The sequence below is a fragment of the Drosophila kikkawai genome, chromosome 3R, assembly GCF_030179895.1.
Source record: "Drosophila kikkawai strain 14028-0561.14 chromosome 3R, DkikHiC1v2, whole genome shotgun sequence".
NCBI classification, from domain to species: Eukaryota; Metazoa; Arthropoda; class Insecta; order Diptera; family Drosophilidae; genus Drosophila; species Drosophila kikkawai.
The window spans coordinates 38,380,808-38,400,581 of record NC_091731.1 but is presented as its reverse complement, the minus strand read 5'-3'; the positions used below and the strand labels follow the sequence as shown (position 1 = coordinate 38,400,581).

General features: G+C 44.3%; 4 protein-coding genes and 3 non-coding genes across 7 annotated transcripts; 4 read left to right on the top strand and 3 right to left on the bottom strand.

The window, feature by feature from the left end:
* The first annotated feature begins 211 nt into the window (after positions 1–211).
* RpL6 (ribosomal protein L6) lies at positions 212–1,815 on the top strand. The gene is made up of 2 exons (XM_017181511.3): positions 212–373; positions 1,000–1,815. The coding sequence occupies exons 1-2, from the start codon at positions 263–265 to the stop codon at positions 1,675–1,677; spliced, it is 789 nt and encodes a 262-aa protein (XP_017037000.1). The 5' UTR covers positions 212–262; the 3' UTR covers positions 1,678–1,815.
* Positions 577–658, top strand: LOC121501938 (small nucleolar RNA Me18S-Gm1358). The gene has a single exon (XR_005990742.1). It is a non-coding gene; the product is annotated as a small nucleolar RNA Me18S-Gm1358 (small nucleolar RNA).
* Positions 708–788, top strand: LOC121501940 (small nucleolar RNA Me18S-Gm1358). The gene has a single exon (XR_005990744.1). It is a non-coding gene; the product is annotated as a small nucleolar RNA Me18S-Gm1358 (small nucleolar RNA).
* Positions 839–920, top strand: LOC121501939 (small nucleolar RNA Me18S-Gm1358). Its single transcript, XR_005990743.1, has one exon. It is a non-coding gene; the product is annotated as a small nucleolar RNA Me18S-Gm1358 (small nucleolar RNA).
* A 479-nt stretch (positions 1,816–2,294) lies between the features above and the next one.
* LOC108085056 (acyl-coenzyme A thioesterase 9, mitochondrial) lies at positions 2,295–5,483 on the bottom strand. Its single transcript, XM_017181516.3, has 4 exons — positions 5,282–5,483; positions 4,892–5,043; positions 3,688–4,180; positions 2,295–3,632 (listed from the first exon to the last, which is right to left on the bottom strand). The coding sequence occupies exons 3-4, from the start codon at positions 3,863–3,865 to the stop codon at positions 2,404–2,406; spliced, it is 1,407 nt and encodes a 468-aa protein (XP_017037005.1). The 5' UTR covers positions 3,866–4,180; positions 4,892–5,043; positions 5,282–5,483; the 3' UTR covers positions 2,295–2,403.
* Positions 5,484–5,658: 175 nt separating this feature from the next.
* Positions 5,659–7,425, bottom strand: LOC108084904 (acyl-coenzyme A thioesterase 9, mitochondrial). Its single transcript, XM_017181299.3, has 3 exons — positions 7,144–7,425; positions 6,846–7,088; positions 5,659–6,746 (listed from the first exon to the last, which is right to left on the bottom strand). Exons 1-3 carry the CDS (start codon positions 7,322–7,324, stop codon positions 5,821–5,823), a joined length of 1,350 nt encoding a protein of 449 aa, XP_017036788.1. The 5' UTR covers positions 7,325–7,425; the 3' UTR covers positions 5,659–5,820.
* Positions 7,426–12,182: 4,757 nt separating this feature from the next.
* Positions 12,183–19,538, bottom strand: rod (rough deal). Its single transcript, XM_017181427.2, has 15 exons — positions 19,347–19,538; positions 18,931–19,268; positions 18,519–18,866; positions 18,266–18,465; positions 18,007–18,215; positions 17,688–17,948; positions 17,178–17,635; positions 15,843–17,113; positions 15,385–15,779; positions 14,824–15,332; positions 14,398–14,767; positions 14,024–14,288; positions 13,160–13,967; positions 12,472–13,105; positions 12,183–12,362 (listed from the first exon to the last, which is right to left on the bottom strand). The coding sequence occupies exons 1-15, from the start codon at positions 19,440–19,442 to the stop codon at positions 12,252–12,254; spliced, it is 6,273 nt and encodes a 2,090-aa protein (XP_017036916.1). The 5' UTR covers positions 19,443–19,538; the 3' UTR covers positions 12,183–12,251.
* Between the last annotated feature and the right edge of the window lie 236 nt (positions 19,539–19,774).

Sequence of the window (19,774 nt, the reverse complement as noted above, 5' to 3'; positions counted from 1 at the left end):
GCGCTCCTATCGATATTTCGCTAACACTTTAGAATAGGACTCAGAGTGAACCACTTTAGAATAGGATTCAGAGTGACCACGGAAAAAATATCAAAAAATATCTAATAAAAATATCGGGACTTCGATATTTGGGCAAAATATATCGATATATCGATATATTAATATCGATATATTGATATTGATATATTGTTAACAACCCAGCTCCGGCGAACATAACCTTCCTTTTCCATAATTTTTTGTGCTGTGTACACGTGTTTCCACCATGGCACCCGTCGAGAAAGCTAAAAAGGTGGCCAAGTCGGCCAAAAAGGGCAAGAAGCACCCGGTCAACTCCTACCTGAAGGGCGGCATCCTGCGTTACTCCAAGGCCCAGGTAAATATCACTGAAGACGTCGTGGCAACGGGGCTTCTGGCGGGGGGACGCCTCCACCTCCAGCCGAAAGTGACAAAAGCGGCGTGGTTTACATATGGCCTGCTTGCTGGATTATCTTCAGATCGGAAAATACAAACTAATATAACCTGTTGGATTGTTGAAAACCGCCTGGTTTTGGGCTCTATACCTTGTCTGTGAATATGTGTTGAAAATGATGATATTTCCATGCACCACTCTGAATGCTTTCTTTAAGCAAAGTGCAGATTATGGATTTTCTGATTAAACAATACATCAACAAAGTTATAGAGCTTAAAACTCTATATTTTCAATAATTAAGTACCTATGATGATATTTCCATGCACCACTCTGAATGCTTTCTTTAAGCAAAGTGCAGATTATGGATTTTCTGATTAAACAATACATCAACAAAGTTATAGAGCTTAAAACTCTATATTTTCAATAATAAAGTACCTATGATGATATTTCCATGCACCACTCTGAATGCTTTTTATAAGCACAGTGCAGATTATGGATATTCTGAACAAAAAAATAGTACAAAAACCATTATAGATTAATTAATAGTTCATATATTTGCATACCTTGCTAATAATTTCCTGCCTTTACAGATGTACAAGCGTCGTGCCCTTTACCGCCTGAAGGACAAGAAGAGCCCCGTGGTGCAGAAGACCAAGGTGCCCATCAAGAAGGTGAAGAAGATCGGCGGCCCCAAGAACGGCGGTGAGCGCACCGTTTACCTGAACAAGTCCAAGGCCACCTACCCCACCAAGACCTTCGTGAAGAAGCGCCCCTCCAAGGCCAACTTCAGCGAGCACAAGCGCAACACACGCCGCAACCTGAAGCCCGGCACCGTTCTGATCCTGCTGGCTGGTCGCCACCAGGGCAAGCGTGTCGTCCTGCTGAAGGTTCTCGCTTCGGGACTGCTGCTGGTCACTGGACCCTTCGCCCTCAACTCGTGCCCCCTGCGTCGCGTCTCCCAGCGCTACGTGATCGGCACCTCGTCGAAGGTGGATCTCGGTGCCTTCAAGGTGCCCGAGCATCTGAACGACGCCTATTTCCGTCGCCTTAAGGCCAAGAAGGACAAGAAGAGCGGCGAGGCCGATATCTTTGCGGCCAAGAAGGAGCGCTTCGTGCCCAACGAGCAGCGCAAGAAGGACCAGAAGGAGGTGGACGCCGCCCTGCTGAAGGTGATCAAGGCCCACCCCGAGGGCAAGTTCTTTGCCAAGTACTTGCAGAACATGTTCGCCCTGCACTCCTCCCAATACCCACACCGCATGCGCTTCTAAACGGGGGCTGCCCGCGTGGTGAAAGCAACTTCGGTTTAAGGATTTCTAAACACTTTGTACAAGCAGAAGCGAGCCCATTCAACGCTGCTGGTTAGACAGAATCAGAATTTGTAAAATAAATCTTACAAAACGGAACAAGTCGGAGTTGATTAATTAAGGGGGGTGCAAGAAGGGTCTCTATTTAGAGGTTTATTGTGGCGAAATGGCTAAAGGTAGCCTAATGAATTAAATACTATATAAAAACTCAATATTTAAACAATTTTTTGTTTTGAATTATTAAAATAGATATTTCTCCAGATTTGTATATTACAATTTTTTGAACTAATCAAAGTTAGGAGTTAACAAAGTTAACTTTGTATGTTAGATTTTAATAGGCTAATAAATCTGCATACTCAATTTAATATTTAAAGAAAATCAAAATGTTTGCCCATTTTTTTAAATTTTAAATTATAAAACCCTTGAAAAAAATTCCACAAAATCTGTCAAACAATTCCAGATCGACGTTTCTTGATGCTGATCAAAAATATATATGAATTTAGGGTCGGAAATGACTTCTTCACCAAGTTTCTATCTTGAAATTATAATACCCTGCAAAAGCATACAAAATACCCCCTAAATTAATTTAGTTGATTTATTCGAATGTAAACAATTCAAAAGTACACAGTTTATTGATAAATCTAAATAGGAAATTCACTTGAAATTTTCACAAAAACTATTAGAGCAGAATTACGTGCTTATAGTCTTCTGCTCCCTATTCACAGGCAAAGGATCGGGGTACTCGGGCTGCAGATCGAGGGCCGCCAGCAGCTTTCTCCGGCCATGGATGTGCCAGAGCATCTCGCGGTAGGATCGCGGCAGTACCTCATCCAGCACCTTGTCCGCCCGGTAGGTGAGATAGAAGACATTGGTGGTCTGGACCTTGTCGACGCTCTTGAGATCCCACACCTGGGCCACGGTCATCAGCTGGACGTAGTTCTGGGCGGTGTAGACCACGTGGGCGGTTAGCTGGAGGAAGGTATTCACATTCACGGGCTGCATAAAGCTGATGTCCGAGATGCACTTGAGGATGGGCCGATCGCCCAGGTAGATGCTGGCCATAATGAAACTGATCTCGACGGCCTGGCGCATAAGGTAGCCACCGAAGATGGTGTTCTGGGCATTCCGGTTCTCCGGAAACGGGGCAATCATTGTCGTCTGCAGAGAGTCTTCCATCCAGCGGCATTTCGGCGGCAGGACTCGCTTGTTCAGATCCATTCCGTTCAGCGGCGTCGTGCGTTTGAGAATCTCGTACATGATGGTCTGCTCGTGCTCCCTGGGCGGGGAAGTGAGTACAGAGTCCTGAGCCGTTATGCGCCGCATCTTTTGACGCTTCTCGGCCTGCTGCTGGATCAGGGTCTCCGTCTCATCGCCCACCTGGAGTGGATTTATGGGCGCCGCACCCGTATTCGTGGCATTTCTGGCAACCATCACAAAAATAGCCTTCGTCACATCGATATACTCGCCGTGGGCCAGCTGCCTGACATAGATGATGATCTCCATGGAGCTTCGACCCGTCCACGAGACGTGGCCACTGATCTGGATGTCCTGGTTGACCTGCAACCGCTCCAGGTTGATGAATTCCACCTTGTCCACCAGCAGGGTCACGAAAGTGTACGGAAGCGGCACTCCCTTGGGCAGAGCCGGCAGCTTGACATGCCGATGACATATCCATACGGCGAACATGTCCAGCTCTTCCATGATCCGTCCCAGCCTCACCCGCCCCAGGTGGTTCACATACCGCTCACGGATCAGCTCACTGGCGCTCAGCGGCAGCAGGACCGTGGTATGGGAGTCGAGCATGGTCCTTGGCGGCAGATCCTCGTGCTTGGGCTGGTGCTTCAGGAGGTGGTCCCTGGACTTGGGTACCGTGTGGTAGCCCACATCAACGCCGGATTGCTCTTGTATTTTCTGAATCACTGTGGAAGACTTGCTGGAGACTTGCTCTGGGCAAAGATGGAAGGCCGTACTCACCCTCCTCCAGCGTGCCGGAGCGGTGATCCGAGGTCACCTTGGGTTCATGGCTCTGGGCAAACGCCCTGGTAGGTACCGCAATGCAGCAGCTTCTGTTCAGCAGCCATTTACTCCTAGTGCTGGGCCTGATGGTTCTCACCAGCAACCTTCCCAGGCCACTGGCTACTAAAGGCTGCATCCTACCAGGATTAGGAAGGAAGACGAGACGCCTACTGGTGAGACTAGAATTTCCTGGGCGAGGGGAAATCTTAATACGTAATACGGTTCAGTTCGATTGCATTTGGCATCGAGTGCTGACTGGCACTTGGACGGTGCTCGAGAGAATGGCCCTGGCACTGGGTAGCGAGGAGAATCGCCGCTAGCAGACGACGTTACATGGCTCTCATCATTAACTGAGCGCGTGTCCACTTGGATGATAGTTTGGGTGAGAGAATCGCTACATCCACAGCAAAAAACAGGGTGAACCTGTTTCAGAACTTTTAAACCTTTGAACCTTAATTAGTAATATTTAAATTATTAATTAGAAAAAAATTATGGAAACGTATAGTAAGAAATTTGAAAAAAATTGTAATATTTTAATTATTAATAAGTAAATTAAATTTAAAGAAAGATGTATAGTAAGGTATTTTCTTGGTTTGAAGGTTTGAAGAAAACTTAATATATCAAGGAAATATATATTTACATTAAGATATAAAAGGAATTAAAATGACTACTCATATTAAATATGCTTAATTTATAAATATTTATAAATGTAAGGTAAAGATTGAGTTTTCGAACAATTCAACAAGAAATGTACAAAATAATAATATTAATAATTCATTAAAAAAATAATTTTAATGTTTGTTAAATTTTTATAAAATATATATTTATATATTTCACATTAAACATACTAAAAATTAAATATAAATGTTATTTAACAAGATCTTGTCTTAAGTCCTATAAAGTAAAGATACAATTTTTACTAAAAATTAACGAAGAGACGTTCAATAAATTCTAATACAATTTAAAAAAATAATATAATAAAATAATAATGTAAGTAATATAATAACCCAAAAAATATTTTAATATAATAAAATAATAATGTCATTACTATAATAAAAATAATCCTTAAAAAATATTAAAATTACTTTAATGAATTAATAATTTATAAAAACTAGTTGAAACTTATTTTAATAAATTAATAATCATCAAGTTTCACACTCACCTAGTTTTTCAGTGCTTTTCTTACAAGTCCACAATCTAATCTCTCGACTGAAGGTGTACGGATGAGCTCGCAAAGTTGGGTAAAGATTTTTGTTGGGAAAAGTACCTATGGAAAATTTCCCAAACAAAAGCTATCCGAGGTCAGTTGTACTTCTGATCTCATGAAAAAGTGAATAATATATTATTAGAAAAATGTTTAATAGAAATAATTTTTATAATAATTTAAGTGAAAAGAATTATCAGTTTTTCTTCCAATTTCTTGTCCAATTTGCAGATTCCAAACTAATCGCAGTCTGTGTTTGGTTCCTTAAAAACTCCGCTCCTTTCGAAAGGGACGACTCTGAAGGGAAGCTGGGGCATGTAGCTGTCGGAAACTATACTTGATACTCACCTGTTGAACCACAACTCCCAAAGATTCCTACCCCTTTGGACCCTAGAGATCCAACGACGCATTTCAATTAAGAAAACTTTGGAGTGTTTGGGTATAAATGTACAATTTTGAAATAGTCCATCCCATTCCGTTTTAGTGCCAGGAAACGCAAGAGAATAGACTATTTCTCAGGTATCTAAAGTCCTAAAAAGTGTTTTGATTTGGACAACGAAATAAAAAAGATCTTTAAATTTTGAGCACGTTTGATTAAAAAATCAACTTATGCATTCAGAATATTTCAGAGAATAATTCGTATAATATAAATTATAAAATAAGAGTTATTCTCTTATTAAACTTTTACCTTGTCCTTTCCATTGAATAAATTGCAACGATTTTCCGTTCAGAATTGTAATATTTAATGGTTTTTAAATACAAACTATTACAAGTACTTCCAAGTAGGACGACACATAAAACTGTTGGTAATATCATAATTCTCAAGCCATAGCCTTGCATAATTATCATTTGGGGAGAGAAAACACTCACAAGATGCAGCTTCATACCTATTTGAGACCCATGCTGGCCTCGAACTTGCGACGTCCTTGGATGTACCACATTGTCTCGTGATAGGATCGCGGCAGCACCTCGGTGACCGTATCGGGAGCCGAGAAAGTGTAGTAAAACGTGTTGGTGGTCACCTGGTTGCCCGTGTGCGTGTCCAGCACATCGGCCACGGTCATGATTTGCACATAGTTGAGCTTGGTGTAGACCACATAGGCCGTCATTTTGATGAAGCTGTCCACGCCCACCGGCTTCTCGAAACTGATGTCCGAGATGTGCTCCAGCTTGGGCCGCGTCTTGCAGTAGAGGAAGGCTGCCGCCCAGCTGATCTCCAAGGCACTGCGCATGAGGAAGCCACCAAAGACCCGATTGTGGTGATTCCTGTGCTCCGGAAACGAGGGAATCGTGCTCATCTGGTAGGAGTCCTCCATCCAGCGGCAGTTGGGCGGCAGAATGCGCTTGTTCAGCTCCAAGGTGTTGCTGGGCGTGGTCCGCTTGTACAGCTCGTACATCAGCGTCTGCTCTGGGTCGTTGGGCTCCACCTTGAACACCGACTGGGCGCAGAGTATCTGGCGTTTCTTCTTCCTGTCAGCCCCACCCGCCAGGATCACCTTTTCCTCCTCATTTGCCGGCTGTATGGGATTCACCGGAGCAGCAGCCGTGTTGGTGGCATTTCTGGCCGCCATCAGGAACAGGGCACGTGTCAGCTTTTGATAGCTTCCACCGACGAGCTGTTCTAGCCACACCACCACCTCGATGGAGCTGGTGCCCACCCAGGAAACGTGACCAGATAGGCGGATATCCTGAGTGCCGGAGGCCAGGACATTGGTGAAGTCAATGCGGTCCACCAGGATGGTAACAAAGGTGTAAGGGAGGTGGACGCCCTCAGGGAGATTGGGCAGTTTCAGGTGCTTGTGACAGCACCAAGCTGGAGGGGAAATCGGAAATTATTCCGAGAAATTTTTAAAACTTCGAAATGACCAGGAGCAGAGCATGTCAACACCGGAGGCTTAATACCATTTCTTACCCGCAAACATATCCATATCCTCCAGGAGTCTGCCCATTCTCACGCTGCCCAGATAGGTCACATACTTGTCCTGCAGCGAGCGGTCTGTGCTCAAAGGTATAATGGCCGAGGTAAAGGAATCCTGCATGGCCCGTGCCGGCAGATCCTCCAACTTGGGTTGGTACTTTAGCAGATGCTCCCGGGACTTGGGCAGGGGATTATAGCCGGGTTCCAGGCCCAAACGCTTCATCATCTCCTGCTTGACTGCAAGGGAAAGGCTGAGTAACATAGGGATTCTTTGGGATTCCCTGGCACTTACTCTGCGCCATGGTTCCAGACTCATTGGCCACCGCAGACTGCTTGATGTGGGTTGGAGGAGAGTAGTGACGGGTATTGGACGCCGCCCAGGTAATTGGAGCCATCTTGGCGGTCAGCTCTAAGGGATTTCTGGCCCGGACTAAGGCCCAGCACTTTTGTGCCCCCAGCAAGGAACGCAGCATTTTGGTTTTTTATTTAATTTTTAACCAATTTGTGGAACTTTGCGTTTTGTGCGAGTAATTCGTATCTAAAAAGGTGGAATATCAGCTGGTTGCCAGAACAGCTGATTGCTGGTCACAGTGGGTGGCATAAGAGGTGCTTAACATTTTCTCCAAAAGAAAAAATAAAGGAAAATAAACACCTTATCTTAAGCTATACGCATAAATATATTGTTTTAAATAACCAAAGAATTATCTATTATTATTTTATCAAATTAAAATGTCTTATTATTTATTGTAGATAAAAAAGGTAACTTCTGTAACTTTAAACATTAAAATATTAATTTAAATGAAATATATATATGAAGATATATTGAGGTATTTATAAGGTAATCTTACAGTCACAATAATAATATTTATTTGTCTGTTTATGTTTATTTGTTTCCGTTTCTTTTCTAATACTTCATCAAGTATTAGGGTAATTTTTTATCACCAATTTGTACGCTCTGGACCACTGTGGTATGCGGTAGTGATAAATACATACAACATATGACGTCAGCGCGAGCATTGTTAATTTTTGTTCGTCACTGGATCCCCCAAGAATAGCGTAAGCCTTGGGCTTTCTGATTAACACCTGATAAATCAGGGTCTGGGATGATTGATCGGAGAGATTATGAATGAGAGTTCCGCCAAATTAGCAGTATTAATTGATTATTTAGCAAGGAAATAAATTCGAGTTATAAAAATAAGGAAAGCAAAATATTTATCCATTCAGTTTTAACACGTTATAACTAAGCCAAAAATTCATTAATTTGAATTCGGAAAGCTGCTCTAAGTTAGTTTTTGTGAGGTTAAAAAATCTGGATACTAAACTTTAAATTTAAAAAAATAAAAATTTTTTTTCGATTTTTGAGAATTTTAATGATGTAACCCCTTATCAAATTTTGAAAATTTGCATAACAAATTTTTTCTGCCAGACATGGCTAGAAAGACTCGCCATCAGATGCTGATCAAGAATATATATGGTTTATAGGGTCGGAAAGGGATCCTTCACTGCGTTTCATACTTTTGACTGAATAATACCCTCAAAGGGGTACAATTTCCATGAATATTTATACCCTTGCAGGGTATTATAATTTCAGTCAGAAGTTTGCAACGCAGTGAAGGAGACGTTTCCGACCCTATAAAGTATATATATTCTTGATCAGCATCAACAGCCGAGTCGATCTAGCCATGTCCGTCTGTCCGTCTGTCCGTCTGTCCGTCTGTCCGTCTGTCCGTCTGTCTGTCTGTCTGTTTCTACGCAAACTAGTCCCTCAGTTTTAAAGCTATCTGAATGAAACTTTGCATATAGTCTTCTATATGCTCTCACTGCTATATATGTCGGAACGGGCCGGATCGGACGACTATATCATATAGCTGCCATACAAATGTTCGATATATTTGAAGAAAAAAAAATTATAACTTGGCTGTTTATCAACATTTTTGCACCATTTTTTAGATATGGCCATTTTATCTTATTTCAGAATTTCAGTAAAAATTTTATGAAAATCGGACGACTATATGATATAGCTGCCATAGGAACGGTCGAGAAATAAATAGGAAAAAAAATTATAGTTTCGTTGTTTTTCAACGTATGTATGTTTATCTACTCTGAGATATAAGCTTTTTTTATTATTCTAGAATTATGGTATAAATTTCATAAAAATCGGACAAATATATCACATAGCTGCCATATAAACCGATCGGTAGATGTAGAGAAAATGTAAAACTGGGAATGTAAAACTGTAACTGTCAAACTGTAAATATAATAGGTATATGTCGGCGAGTTGGTTGCTAAGTGCAAATTTGGAAAGCTTGTTGCTATGGCAACAGAGTTATTCGGCATGCTCAGGTATTGGTAGCCCTGTAGGTGTCGCTGGCGCGCAGGCGCAATGACAGTTGAGTCGGTAACAGGAGTGTTACTGAGTGAGGTCTGTTCGTCTGTCGCAACAATAGGAGAGAATGAGAGAGACAGCTTGAGATTGTCTAGGAATGACATCTGAGTGAAAAGTAAGAAAAGGTGAAAGGGCCACAGGAAAAGTGGCGTGATGACAGATTCGATTTGACTGCGCAGGCGAACAGAACTCGCTGGCTCGACTACGGTTAAATTAAATAACGGATATCTCCGACATCAGAAGTGGGATTTTAAAGAATACAGAGAGGTGTGAGGCAATGTTATCTGCCAGTAGTGTCCCTTAAATTTTGTTGGATAGTTATTAATCAAGGTTATAAATCCGTTATGTGTTTGGGTTGGAAAAAATAGACTCAGCAATATTTATCAGAATTGTTGGAAATGACTAAGTTTAAAGATTGTTGAAAATTGTATCATGTGTAAAGTTGTAAAGTAGTCATCTGGCTGGATACCAGGACCGCAGAGGTGATGGGAAGATGCTCTTGGCGGGGTGCAACTTGCGGCGAACTGCACAGTTAGTAGTGCAACCAATGCAAGCCCTTAAGAGATGCCAATCGGACCCACCCTTTGGGCTTGATACCACCACATGACACAGAGAAAAGTATAAAGAAAGGAGAAAGAAATGAAGATGGAAAATGAAAATGAAGATCGGCACCAAACAGAGTTTATAGAAAAGCTTGATGGTGGCTGATATGTTTTGAGATATCTGTCAAGTAAGCGAACTTTTATAAGTATGCGCATGAGTTTTTGAGGGCATAGCCAAATAGACAAAATAAGCAATGACGTTGATTGATTAAAGATTAAAGTTGATTAAAGATTTAGACGACTCAAGTGGAGATGCGTCTGATTCCCATGTGGGGAATGATGATATGGATGGCACGGTTGATGCCTTGGAATCCCAAGAGGGGATATAAAGACCGCACCATAACAGAAGGAATTGTTATGGCGGGGGTCAGTGGAGACCGCACCATAACAGAAGGAATTGTTATGGCGGGGGTCAGTATGTGGGTGTAAAAGGAAATACACCAGTTGATAAAGCTATGTAATTAGAGAAGTCTGAATTGTAAATTATGATTAAAATGAAGATGTAATTTGTTATGTTATCATGAAACCAAGATGCTTATTTTGTCTAAATGCCTCAATACTTATGTTTAGAAAATTAATGAAATGTTTGTTGACAATAAAATGTAACGAGTACCGAAATTTTAGAATACTGTGATTTAAAGTTAACACACGAGGACGTGTGATTTGTCAGGAAGGCCGTGTCGGATCACATGAAACGGGGCCTACTTTATTCCTATGGTCAGAATATGTGAAGCGGAGCCTTTTGAAATACGAAAAGAGCTTGTACTCTATGGTTTCGAAAGGTTATCCTGCCAAACTAACATTTGAAGACACTAGAAGTGTAAGCGAGAGATCGCCGACTGAGGCACTCGTTGGTGGAATCATTTATAAGGCTGTGAGGGTCCAGAGAGACCGTGACGCAAGAGGTGCGTGTGAGCGTTGCAAAGTGTGCAGCAAGAGCCTGTATAAATTGATGAAGAGATGTTGAGTAAGAGTTGTGGTACGAGCAGAGAAAGAAGATACAGATTTGGTACGAGAAGAGAATGAAGTGGCGAGAAGAAATAAAAGTAAAGCTTATTTGACATGAATAAAACAGATAAAATGAAATGTTAAGTTGAGACCAAAGAGAGAAAAAAGAGAGAATGATAAATGACAGTTATGTTTAGAGCTATTAGAAGACACGTCACGCGAGGACGCGTGAATTGTCAGGATGGCCGTGTCGGCGAGTTGGTTGCTAAGTGCAAATTTGGAAAGCTTGTTGCTATGGCAACAGAGTTATTCGGCATGCTCAGGTATTGGTAGCCCTGTAGGTGTCGCTGGCGCGCAGGCGCAATGACAGTTGAGTCGGTAACAGGAGTGTTACTGAGTGAGGTCTGTTCGTCTGTCGCAACAATAGGAGAGAATGAGAGAGACAGCTTGAGATTGTCTAGGAATGACATCTGAGTGAAAAGTAAGAAAAGGTGAAAGGGCCACAGGAAAAGTGGCGTGATGACAGATTCGATTTGACTGCGCAGGCGAACAGAACTCGCTGGCTCGACTACGGTTAAATTAAATAACGGATATCTCCGACATATACGTAAAATGTAATGAAACTCTGTTTTGTGAGTGTTTTCAGAATTTAAATCTATAATATAAACATCGAAACCAATCTGCAAGGGTATACAAACTTCGGCGTGCCGAAGTTAGCTTCCTTTCTTGTTTTTCATCATTTAATATGATGATTTTTGAAAAATAAAGCTTAAATATAAATGAATTGATTCCATTTCAAACTTCAGACTAAAAAAATACATAAAATGTTATGTGACTATATTAACTGAAATAATATAAAGTTGGATAAATTTAGGGAGAACAAAAAACATAACAGCTCTAGGACATAGTGCACTCCAGAGATGCATTATTCTGAAAATTTCTACATAGATTTCAATAAAATAAATAAATGAATTAAAATGACACTCCCTTCATATATAACTTCATTTATTTATACAACTTAAGTGTAAACAATTTAAAAATAATGCCAACTTGCCGCTCAGAGACTCAATTCCTTCAGGGCAAAGTTAAGCACCACCGGTAGCAGGCCGGCATCTTCCAGATCCAAAATCTGCTGCCGTAGATTATCCACGGGACGGGATTTTTGAAAAATAAAGCTTAAATATAAATGAATTGATTCCATTTCAAACTTCAGACTAAAAAAATACATAAAATGTTATGTGACTATATTAACTGAAATAATATAAAGTTGGATAAATTTAGGGAGAACAAAAAACATAACAGCTCTAGGACATAGTGCACTCCAGAGATGCATTATTCTGAAAATTTCTACATAGATTTCAATAAAATAAATAAATGAATTAAAATGACACTCCCTTCATATATAACTTCATTTATTTATACAACTTAAGTGTAAACAATTTAAAAATAATGCCAACTTGCCGCTCAGAGACTCAATTCCTTCAGGGCAAAGTTAAGCACCACCGGTAGCAGGCCGGCATCTTCCAGATCCAAAATCTGCTGCCGTAGATTATCCACGGGACGGGAATGTATAAGCTAGAAGAAGTAGAAGACAAAAAACAATAAATATAAATAATAATAAAATAAATAGAAATAATAAAAGCACACAATAAATAAGGGTCTTAAAAGCATCTAAAAAACCTACCATTTTGATCTTCTGCCTCTCCTCCGAGCTCTCGCAGAAGCTGAGGATGGCGGCGGCCATGTGGGGTCGATGGATCACCACACAGTACTCGGCGAACTGCAGCAGATTAAGGGAGTGGACCACCGGGCAGCCCTGCAGCCGCAGAAGGGTCTTGTGCAGCTGCTCCTCTTGGGCAAAGGAGCGTGTCTGCACAGCATTCGTCAGCGGATGGCACAATACATAGTCCCAGGCCAGGGCCAGACCATCCAGATGCAGGAGATGAGGCCGGCAGCTAAGGACATCCAGCAAAGCGTTCAGTTCCCGCACCATATTAAACATGATCATGCGCTTGAGGATTCCGTTCCAGATCTTGGGCAAGTGGACATCGAAACCCAGGCAGATGTTGGCCATCACCTCCAGGGAAAGCGGATTCTGGGCATTGCGCTGCCAGATCATCTTCAGAATGTCAATCTTGTTGCACTGCTCGCCGGCAAACTTCTCCAGGTTCGACTTGTAGCCGAGGGTCTTTAGGTCATTGACGCACTTGATGCTAATGAACTGCTTCTGGTTGATGGTGCTGGTAAAGAAGTTGCTGCCATCGTTGAGCTTCGAGTAGCACTCGTACATCTGCAGCTGCGTGGAGGTGTTCATGGAGCTTAAAAAAAAACCCATTAGCTATATGAAATTCCAGGTTTTTCTGGCTTCTTACCCGCCCTTGAAGATCTGGCCCACCAGGAACTTCACAGCCTCCGCCTTGGGCCAGCTGGAGAGGATGTAAAAGGCCCTGTTCACATTCTCGCTGGCATTCTGGAGGCCATTAGTACCATCCCCTCCGCTCGGCTGCTCCGGCTCCTCCATGAAGGTCTCCTCCAGCATGGTATTGTCCGCCGGCTCCATGGTCACCGATAGCCACTTTTGCAGCAATCGGTACTGTATGGTGTCCAGGCAGAGGCCATGCAGCTTGGCTATCTCCCCCACCAAGGCATTGATGTCCACTTTCGAGGACTTGAGGATGAGCTCATGGTGGTACAGGCTGTTGATCAGCTCGTTGGGATTCTCCACTTGGTTCAAGAGCCTCTCGTCGGTGAGACCGTACACATGCAGCAGGTGCTGCGTCTTCTGGATGGGATAGCGTCGCCTTACCTTGGCCATGTGCTCCTTGTCGGTGATGAGGTCGCCCTTCTCCTGCATGAACTTCCAGCACTCGTAGGAGGCCTCCACCTGGTCAGCTCCTTCCCGGGCATAGCATGACACATAGTAGAGGATCTGGAAGGCCTTGTTCGGATTGTGTATGTTCTCCACGAGCCGGAGAATGGACATGAGGAATGCATTGTTCGTGGGATGCAAACTCCAGGACTCTGGCTCATTCCTGGACTTGTACTCGGCTATCGAGTTATTCACCGCCGACATGCAAAAGTAGTCACAGTTCTGGGCACTGTCCTTGGAGCCCTTCAGCGAGGTGTGCATCTGTATCAGGGGAAACCAGCCCAAGCAGTTGTCGACGCTGAGTTCGCTGACTGTAAAGGATTTAATGAGCATTTTAGGGACTTGGAAGGGGACTTGCTCTACCCACCGAGAATATCCTTTAGCGGCTGCTCCACAATCGCCTTGAAGGGCAAACGATAGCGCGAGATCTTAGGCAGAATGCCATTCTCCTTATGCGATTTCAGCCACATGTCCGTCTCAAACTGACTCGGACGATTGCGACGCCGGCTGGTCATTTTGTAGCGCAGAAAGCGCAGGATGTTCTTCCAGATCTCCATCTCCTTCGGAGCGGCATTGAAGAACATCAGGATGTCGATCACGCACATGTACAGCTCGTAAAAGTAAATGTTGATCTGGACAACAGAAGTAATTAAATTGATAAAAATATATAATTAATTTAATAATCAATAATACAAGTAAGGTCAAGGCTAAGATCTTCCATAAAGATCCCCTCTTACTTACCTCCTCGATGAACTGCTTCAGCTTTGAGGTAAAGAGCTCCACGTTCTTGATGGCCTCGATGTAGGGCTGGCACATGTCCAGCATTTCCTGGGCGCTCGATAGCATGACCAGCTTCTCATCGCCAAAGCTGTCGAGATGGACATCGAAGCGCAGCTCCTGGCCACTCAGTATGCTCAGGATCTGAGTGATTAGGATCTTCTGGAAATCAAAGCCAAAGTCTCGGCTAATGCGCTCGAGTAAACGCACATCGAGTTGCTTGTTGTGGAACTCCTTGAGCAGATTCTTCACGCTGTCCATTTCGGCATTGAACTTGCCTATGATGCGCGGATCCTGCTGGCAGAACTCCAGGTAATAATAGAGTTTCAAGCGTCTGAAAGGTTTTGAATATAAAAAAAGTTTGCATTTACGTTAAGTTTCTATTTATACTTGGCTCTTATCCTCTCCACCGTCTCCACATCCTCCAGATGCTCGCTGTACATGGCGGACAGGGTCAGGCAATTGATCATCTGCAGGTCGGACTTGACCTCCTTGGAGAGCTTATCCAGCAGGGCCACGGCATCCGTATTCACAGCCAGCATGGTGAAGAGTTCAATGAAGTTGACATTCTTATTGCTAATTGCATTGCGTAAAATGCGACGCAGTTGCAGGGTGATGAAGCCCTCGTTGATGATCCGCTTGCTGAGGCAGTTCTGCTGCTGGAACTCCAGCAAATACTGCAGCATCACGTACCAAACGTCGTGCTCCTTGGTCTTGGTCAGCAGCTCCATGGACTGAAAGAAGTCGGTCTGGGCGCTGTCCACCACCTCGGTGGGGTTATCCGTGAGCCCCTGACGTATGTGCATCAGCAGGGAGTTGTTGGGTTCCGCTTCTATCACCATGAGGCGCAGGGTTCTGGCCAGGAACTTGACTATGGGCAGGTGAGAGCCAAGGATTTTCTAAGGAGGATGGTTGGTTATATATCTCAGTAAGTTCTCTTTTTTACTTTACCTTTTTCTGCGGCTGTTGTGCCGGCTGCACTTCCACCTCATCGAATATGGACACTGAGTGGCGCTTCTTAGCCGCTGGCACCTGCAGCACAGGCTTAGCCTCAAAGGAGCCATTGAGGGCACTGCTAAAGTTGAGGGTGCTCTCTCCAAAAACCAGTGTGGTGCCCTCCAAAGTGCGACAAATGTGCTCGTTGATGGCCTGCTCCTTGCCCTCATAGTGCTTCTTGAGGGCATCCAAGGGATAGTGGATCATCACCACCCTCACATACTTGATAACCTCGATGAGATCCCGGCGACGACACTGCTCATGAGCCTGAGCCATTGTGAGCAACTCGTAGGCCAGAGGAAAGCTCAAGGGATCGCTGTCGGTGATAAGCTGAAGGGAAGAAGGTAGATCTGAAAAGGAGATAAGCTTTTAAATTGAGAGAAATCCTGGAAATAAGATGCAGTAGTACCCACCATTATCCGTGCCCTTGGCATTCTCAATTTGCTGGATAATCAGCTCTAAAGCCAGGTTAATAAAGTCCTCGGCATTGCTAGGCACACAATCGATGAACTGCGTCACATGGAAGGCAATGGCACAGCTCAAAGGCAGGCAACCCACCCGGTGGCAAATCCGCTGGAGGCCAAACACCTGGGACAAGCCAAGAGCCGTGCTTAGCTCCAAAATTTCGCTGATAATGAAAGCAGGCATATTAGGTTTTGCCTGAGCCCGCTCCACGATTCTTTCAAGAGTCTCATCCAGCAACTCGAGTCGCCTGTGCAAAGGGATAAGCTCACTGCTGCAAGTGAGTTCCACACCAAATTTCTGGCTAAGCTGAAGGCGATGCTTGACCATCAAATAGCGCCGCTCGTAGGAGGCTTCAGCTTGAGGGAGGCACAGCTTGAACAGCTCCAGGACATTCTGATGCTCCTGGGCCTTTGACTCCTTCTCAAAGGCCGCGTGTGGCGTGTTCTCCAGCAAGGTGGCCAGGATCTCCACCACATGCTGTCCATCCTCCGAGTACTTTTCCTTGCTCAAAGTCTTGAAAAACTCGTACGCCTGCTCGATCTGTCCGCGTCGAGCCATTTGGTAGCAGCAATGAAGGTTCGCACTCACCGAGATGTCGGGCGCCGCCTTGGTCAGCGTTTGGATGTCTTGCAGCATGTCGGGCAGGTTCATCTTGACAATCCGCATGGCAAAGAGCTCCACATTGAGCTCCGAGCTGTCCGCCGGCCAGCCGTACTTGGCCTTCATGATCTTTATCACCTGGATTTCATACTCATCGTTGATCTTCAAGGCCAAGGGATTGGTGGAGTTGCGCAGGCGGATAAGGGGAGCTAGTGATTCAGGCCAGGGTACTGGGGCATTCCTGAGCACGGACAAGGCACATTCCAGGCGGCTGTCCTCGTTGTGCAGCAACTCAATGCAGGCCATCGCTCGATCTAGCCAATTGCTGGACGATTGCCGGCTGGCCACCAACTGGGCTATATACTGCCTGATCACGTCCTGTGGGTGACGACCCTTCTCCTGGAAAATGGGGTACAGGAAGTGCTCTACTAGACGCTTCAGCTTGTCGAGCTGCACATGCTGCAGTATGCTAAGAGCGGTGGCCTCAATGGAGTCAGTCATGTAGTTGTCTAGGGTGAAGCCCATGTTGTAATGGGTCTTGAGCACGGACAGATCCTGTAAGGCATTGACAAGGTCACGCACTTTGCCCAAATTACGTTCCTGCTGGCGACGAACGTCCCTGGAGAAGGTTTATACCCAAGGCAATTCAAGGAGAATTCAAGGAAAGAGAGAGATCAACTCACGAGTAAGTAAACTGTATCTCCTCGAAGATCTCCAGGATCTTCGAGGCAAACTCCAAGCCAATATCTGGCCAGTGGGGACTGTATTGCAGCTTGCGGGTCATCTCAATGCTCCAGTCGGTTATAAAAGGCATAATGCCAGGATGCGTGTTGCTCACCAAGGGTATAAATTGGCGCAGCCACTGCACCACATTGAAGGGCTTCGAGTTGCCGGGTATGAAACCCAGCAAAGTGCGCAGCTCATCCTCGTTGAGCAAAGGCAAAATGCTGCAGGAATGCCTACGCCAAATGAGACAGGCCGTGGGCATGTCCGTATTAAACAAGGACTTGACCATCCTCACGAGATTCTTGTCGTAAATGAACTTTTGCCAGTCCGTATTGCACTCATAGGGATCGGTAATGGCCAGTGTTTTCAGGCGAAGCAGCTGCTCATCGATCTCCAGCATGTCCTCTTCGTCGTCCTTAAAGAGAGAGAGTAAGGATTATGTGGCCTAACTGTGAAAGTGCACCCACCTCAAAGCTGAGGCGCTTTTGGACCTCGCGCAGGTAACGTTCCAGGATATGTCTGGAGCTCAGGTTGATCATGCGGTGATTCTTGATAAAAGCCTTGCTCTCGATCTGCGATAGAAGCTCCAAAAGGCTTTGGAACTTGCTATCCAGCAAGGAGGAGGAGGAGGAGGCTGAGGAGGAGGAGTTGCACAGCTCCACGAGTATGCGCTTGGCCTTGGCCTCATAAATGGGCTGCAGGCACAGCTCAAACTGAACCCCAAATTCCTGGGAAAAACAAAGAATACCTTTAGCAAATTTCTCTAATTAAATATATCCATATTACCTCCGCCTCTTCCAGGCGTCCTTTGGCTATTAGTTTCTTGAAACGATCACTGGGATCGGTCTCCGAAACCAGCATCATCTCCACCACCGTGGGTATGCTCTCCCGATTCACCTCCTTGGCCGCCAGATAATACAGATTCACCGCACACTTCGGCTGGCGCACGAGCCAGGCATGGGCCGGCACCTCCACTTCGTTTTTGCATTTCAAAGCTGGTAACTCAAGGGTTAAATAGGGTAAATAAGTATGAAATAATACCTACAAGGGTACTCCACAATCTTGATGAAGCGTCCATCTTCCGTGGGCTTCGTCAGCAGCAGCAGTTCTATGTTCTCCTCGCTGCATTCGATCACCAGCAAATCCTCGATGAGCAGGCTCTGGCGCTGATTAGTGTGGCACATGTACACAAGGCGGGTGTAAGGACAGATGTCCAGCAAGTGTCCAGAGTGGGTCAGAGCAATCCTTAAGAGAATATATATACTTCACGGTTTATAAAAAGGTGAAAATCAACTCACACACAGTGCTCCAGGTTGTAGATCTGCTTGAGATCCCCAAAGTGATCAGGCAGAGTGATGCGCGTAAAGTCCGAGTTGGAGCTGGTCCTGAAGTTCAGTGTCCCATGATCTCCTGTGATGATCAAGCCTCGATCCAAGCCCAACTCTTCTTGGTTATTTTGGGCATTAGGGCTGGTGATTTGATGCTGCAACAGGACCACGCAGTCCACATTGGCATTCGAACGTCCCGTGGACATACGCTTGATGGTGACATCTTCGAGGAGGGCCTTCTCGCTGGCCATGGTTTCGTTTTCCTTCAGTGTCATATTGGACAGGGTTTCCAAAGAGCGCTCATCGATGTCACTGAGGCTGGAAAAACAGAAAATTGAATCAAAAAACGTTTTTTAGACCTAAAACTATCTCCAGAACGCACCAGTAAATGCTGCCATTCCTGCAGGTTAAATAAAAGTGCTGGCCCAGTTGATGGATGCTCCGGAAGGTGCCCCCCGACACGGTCACATCCTCCAGGTTCACGCACACGGCGAATAGAAGCAGTCCCTTGATGGACACCCCATGGACCTCGCCGTCGCTAAGACCGCAGACAATAAGGTTGCCGCTGGAGGAAATTCCAACCGCCTCGATGGTGGCCCCAAAGTTCAGGCAGGCACACTCGGCCACCAGCTCGTCCTCGAGAAGCAGCAGGCACTTGTCGATGGCTATTACCATTTTGCCGCATTGCACCGAGGCCAAGACGGCCGGATACTTAGTCACCTAAAAAAAAAAATGGAACACAAAGGACAAACTTTAAACTAACTGTAAACAGGATTTTACATATGTATACGGATTCACCTCCTCTTCGCTGCTGATTTGAAAGATGCCCCTAGAGGAGAACACATTGGAGATGGTCTCATCCTCGCGGGATGATGCCTCGAAGTTGCCCCACATCCTTTCGTTTCCGCTTTTGTTTTTATATTGCAAATCGTACAAAAACCAATTTGTAGCGCCAAATTATTAAGCGTCTCTTTGCGATGGGGGACGAGCGATAGTCCGATAACACTCTATCTACCGATAGTTGAGTTTTAATTTATTATTAATCTTTTCAATTTTAAATTAAATTGTAGGCATTTTTATTTTATTTAAATTAATTTAATATAACCTACTTGCTTCAGCTATTTCATTCTTTTAAATACAGGTATATATTTCAAATAATCATATAATTTATTTAATTCGTTTACTTAATATAATACATTTAGCATCTTAATGCTTTTAATTGAATT

Bases quoted from the DNA above. Each gene is read 5' to 3' on its own strand.
- LOC108084904 (XM_017181299.3), bottom strand. From the start codon at position 7,324: ATGCTGCGTTCCTTGCTGGGGGCACAAAAGTGCTGGGCCTTAGTCCGG. The intron at 7,089-7,143 runs GTAAGTGCCAGG...TTTCCCTTGCAG, and splicing joins GTCTGGAACCATGGCGCAGA to TCAAGCAGGAGATGATGAAG. The intron at 6,747-6,845 runs GTAAGAAATGGT...TTTCCCCTCCAG, and splicing joins GGATATGGATATGTTTGCGG to CTTGGTGCTGTCACAAGCAC.
- rod (XM_017181427.2), bottom strand. From the start codon at position 19,442: ATGTGGGGCAACTTCGAGGCATCATCCCGCGAGGATGAGACCATCTCC. The intron at 18,216-18,265 runs GTAGGTATTATT...TTGAGTTACCAG, and splicing joins CAAGATTGTGGAGTACCCTT to CTTTGAAATGCAAAAACGAA. The intron at 14,768-14,823 runs GTATAAATAGAA...AAAACCTTTCAG, and splicing joins GTGGAGAGGATAAGAGCCAA to ACGCTTGAAACTCTATTATT.
- LOC108085056 (XM_017181516.3), bottom strand. From the start codon at position 3,865: ATGCAGCCTTTAGTAGCCAGTGGCCTGGGAAGGTTGCTGGTGAGAACC. The intron at 3,633-3,687 runs GTGAGTACGGCC...AGTCTTCCACAG, and splicing joins CTCCGGCACGCTGGAGGAGG to TGATTCAGAAAATACAAGAG.
- RpL6 (XM_017181511.3), top strand. From the start codon at position 263: ATGGCACCCGTCGAGAAAGCTAAAAAGGTGGCCAAGTCGGCCAAAAAG. The intron at 374-999 runs GTAAATATCACT...CTGCCTTTACAG, and splicing joins TGCGTTACTCCAAGGCCCAG to ATGTACAAGCGTCGTGCCCT.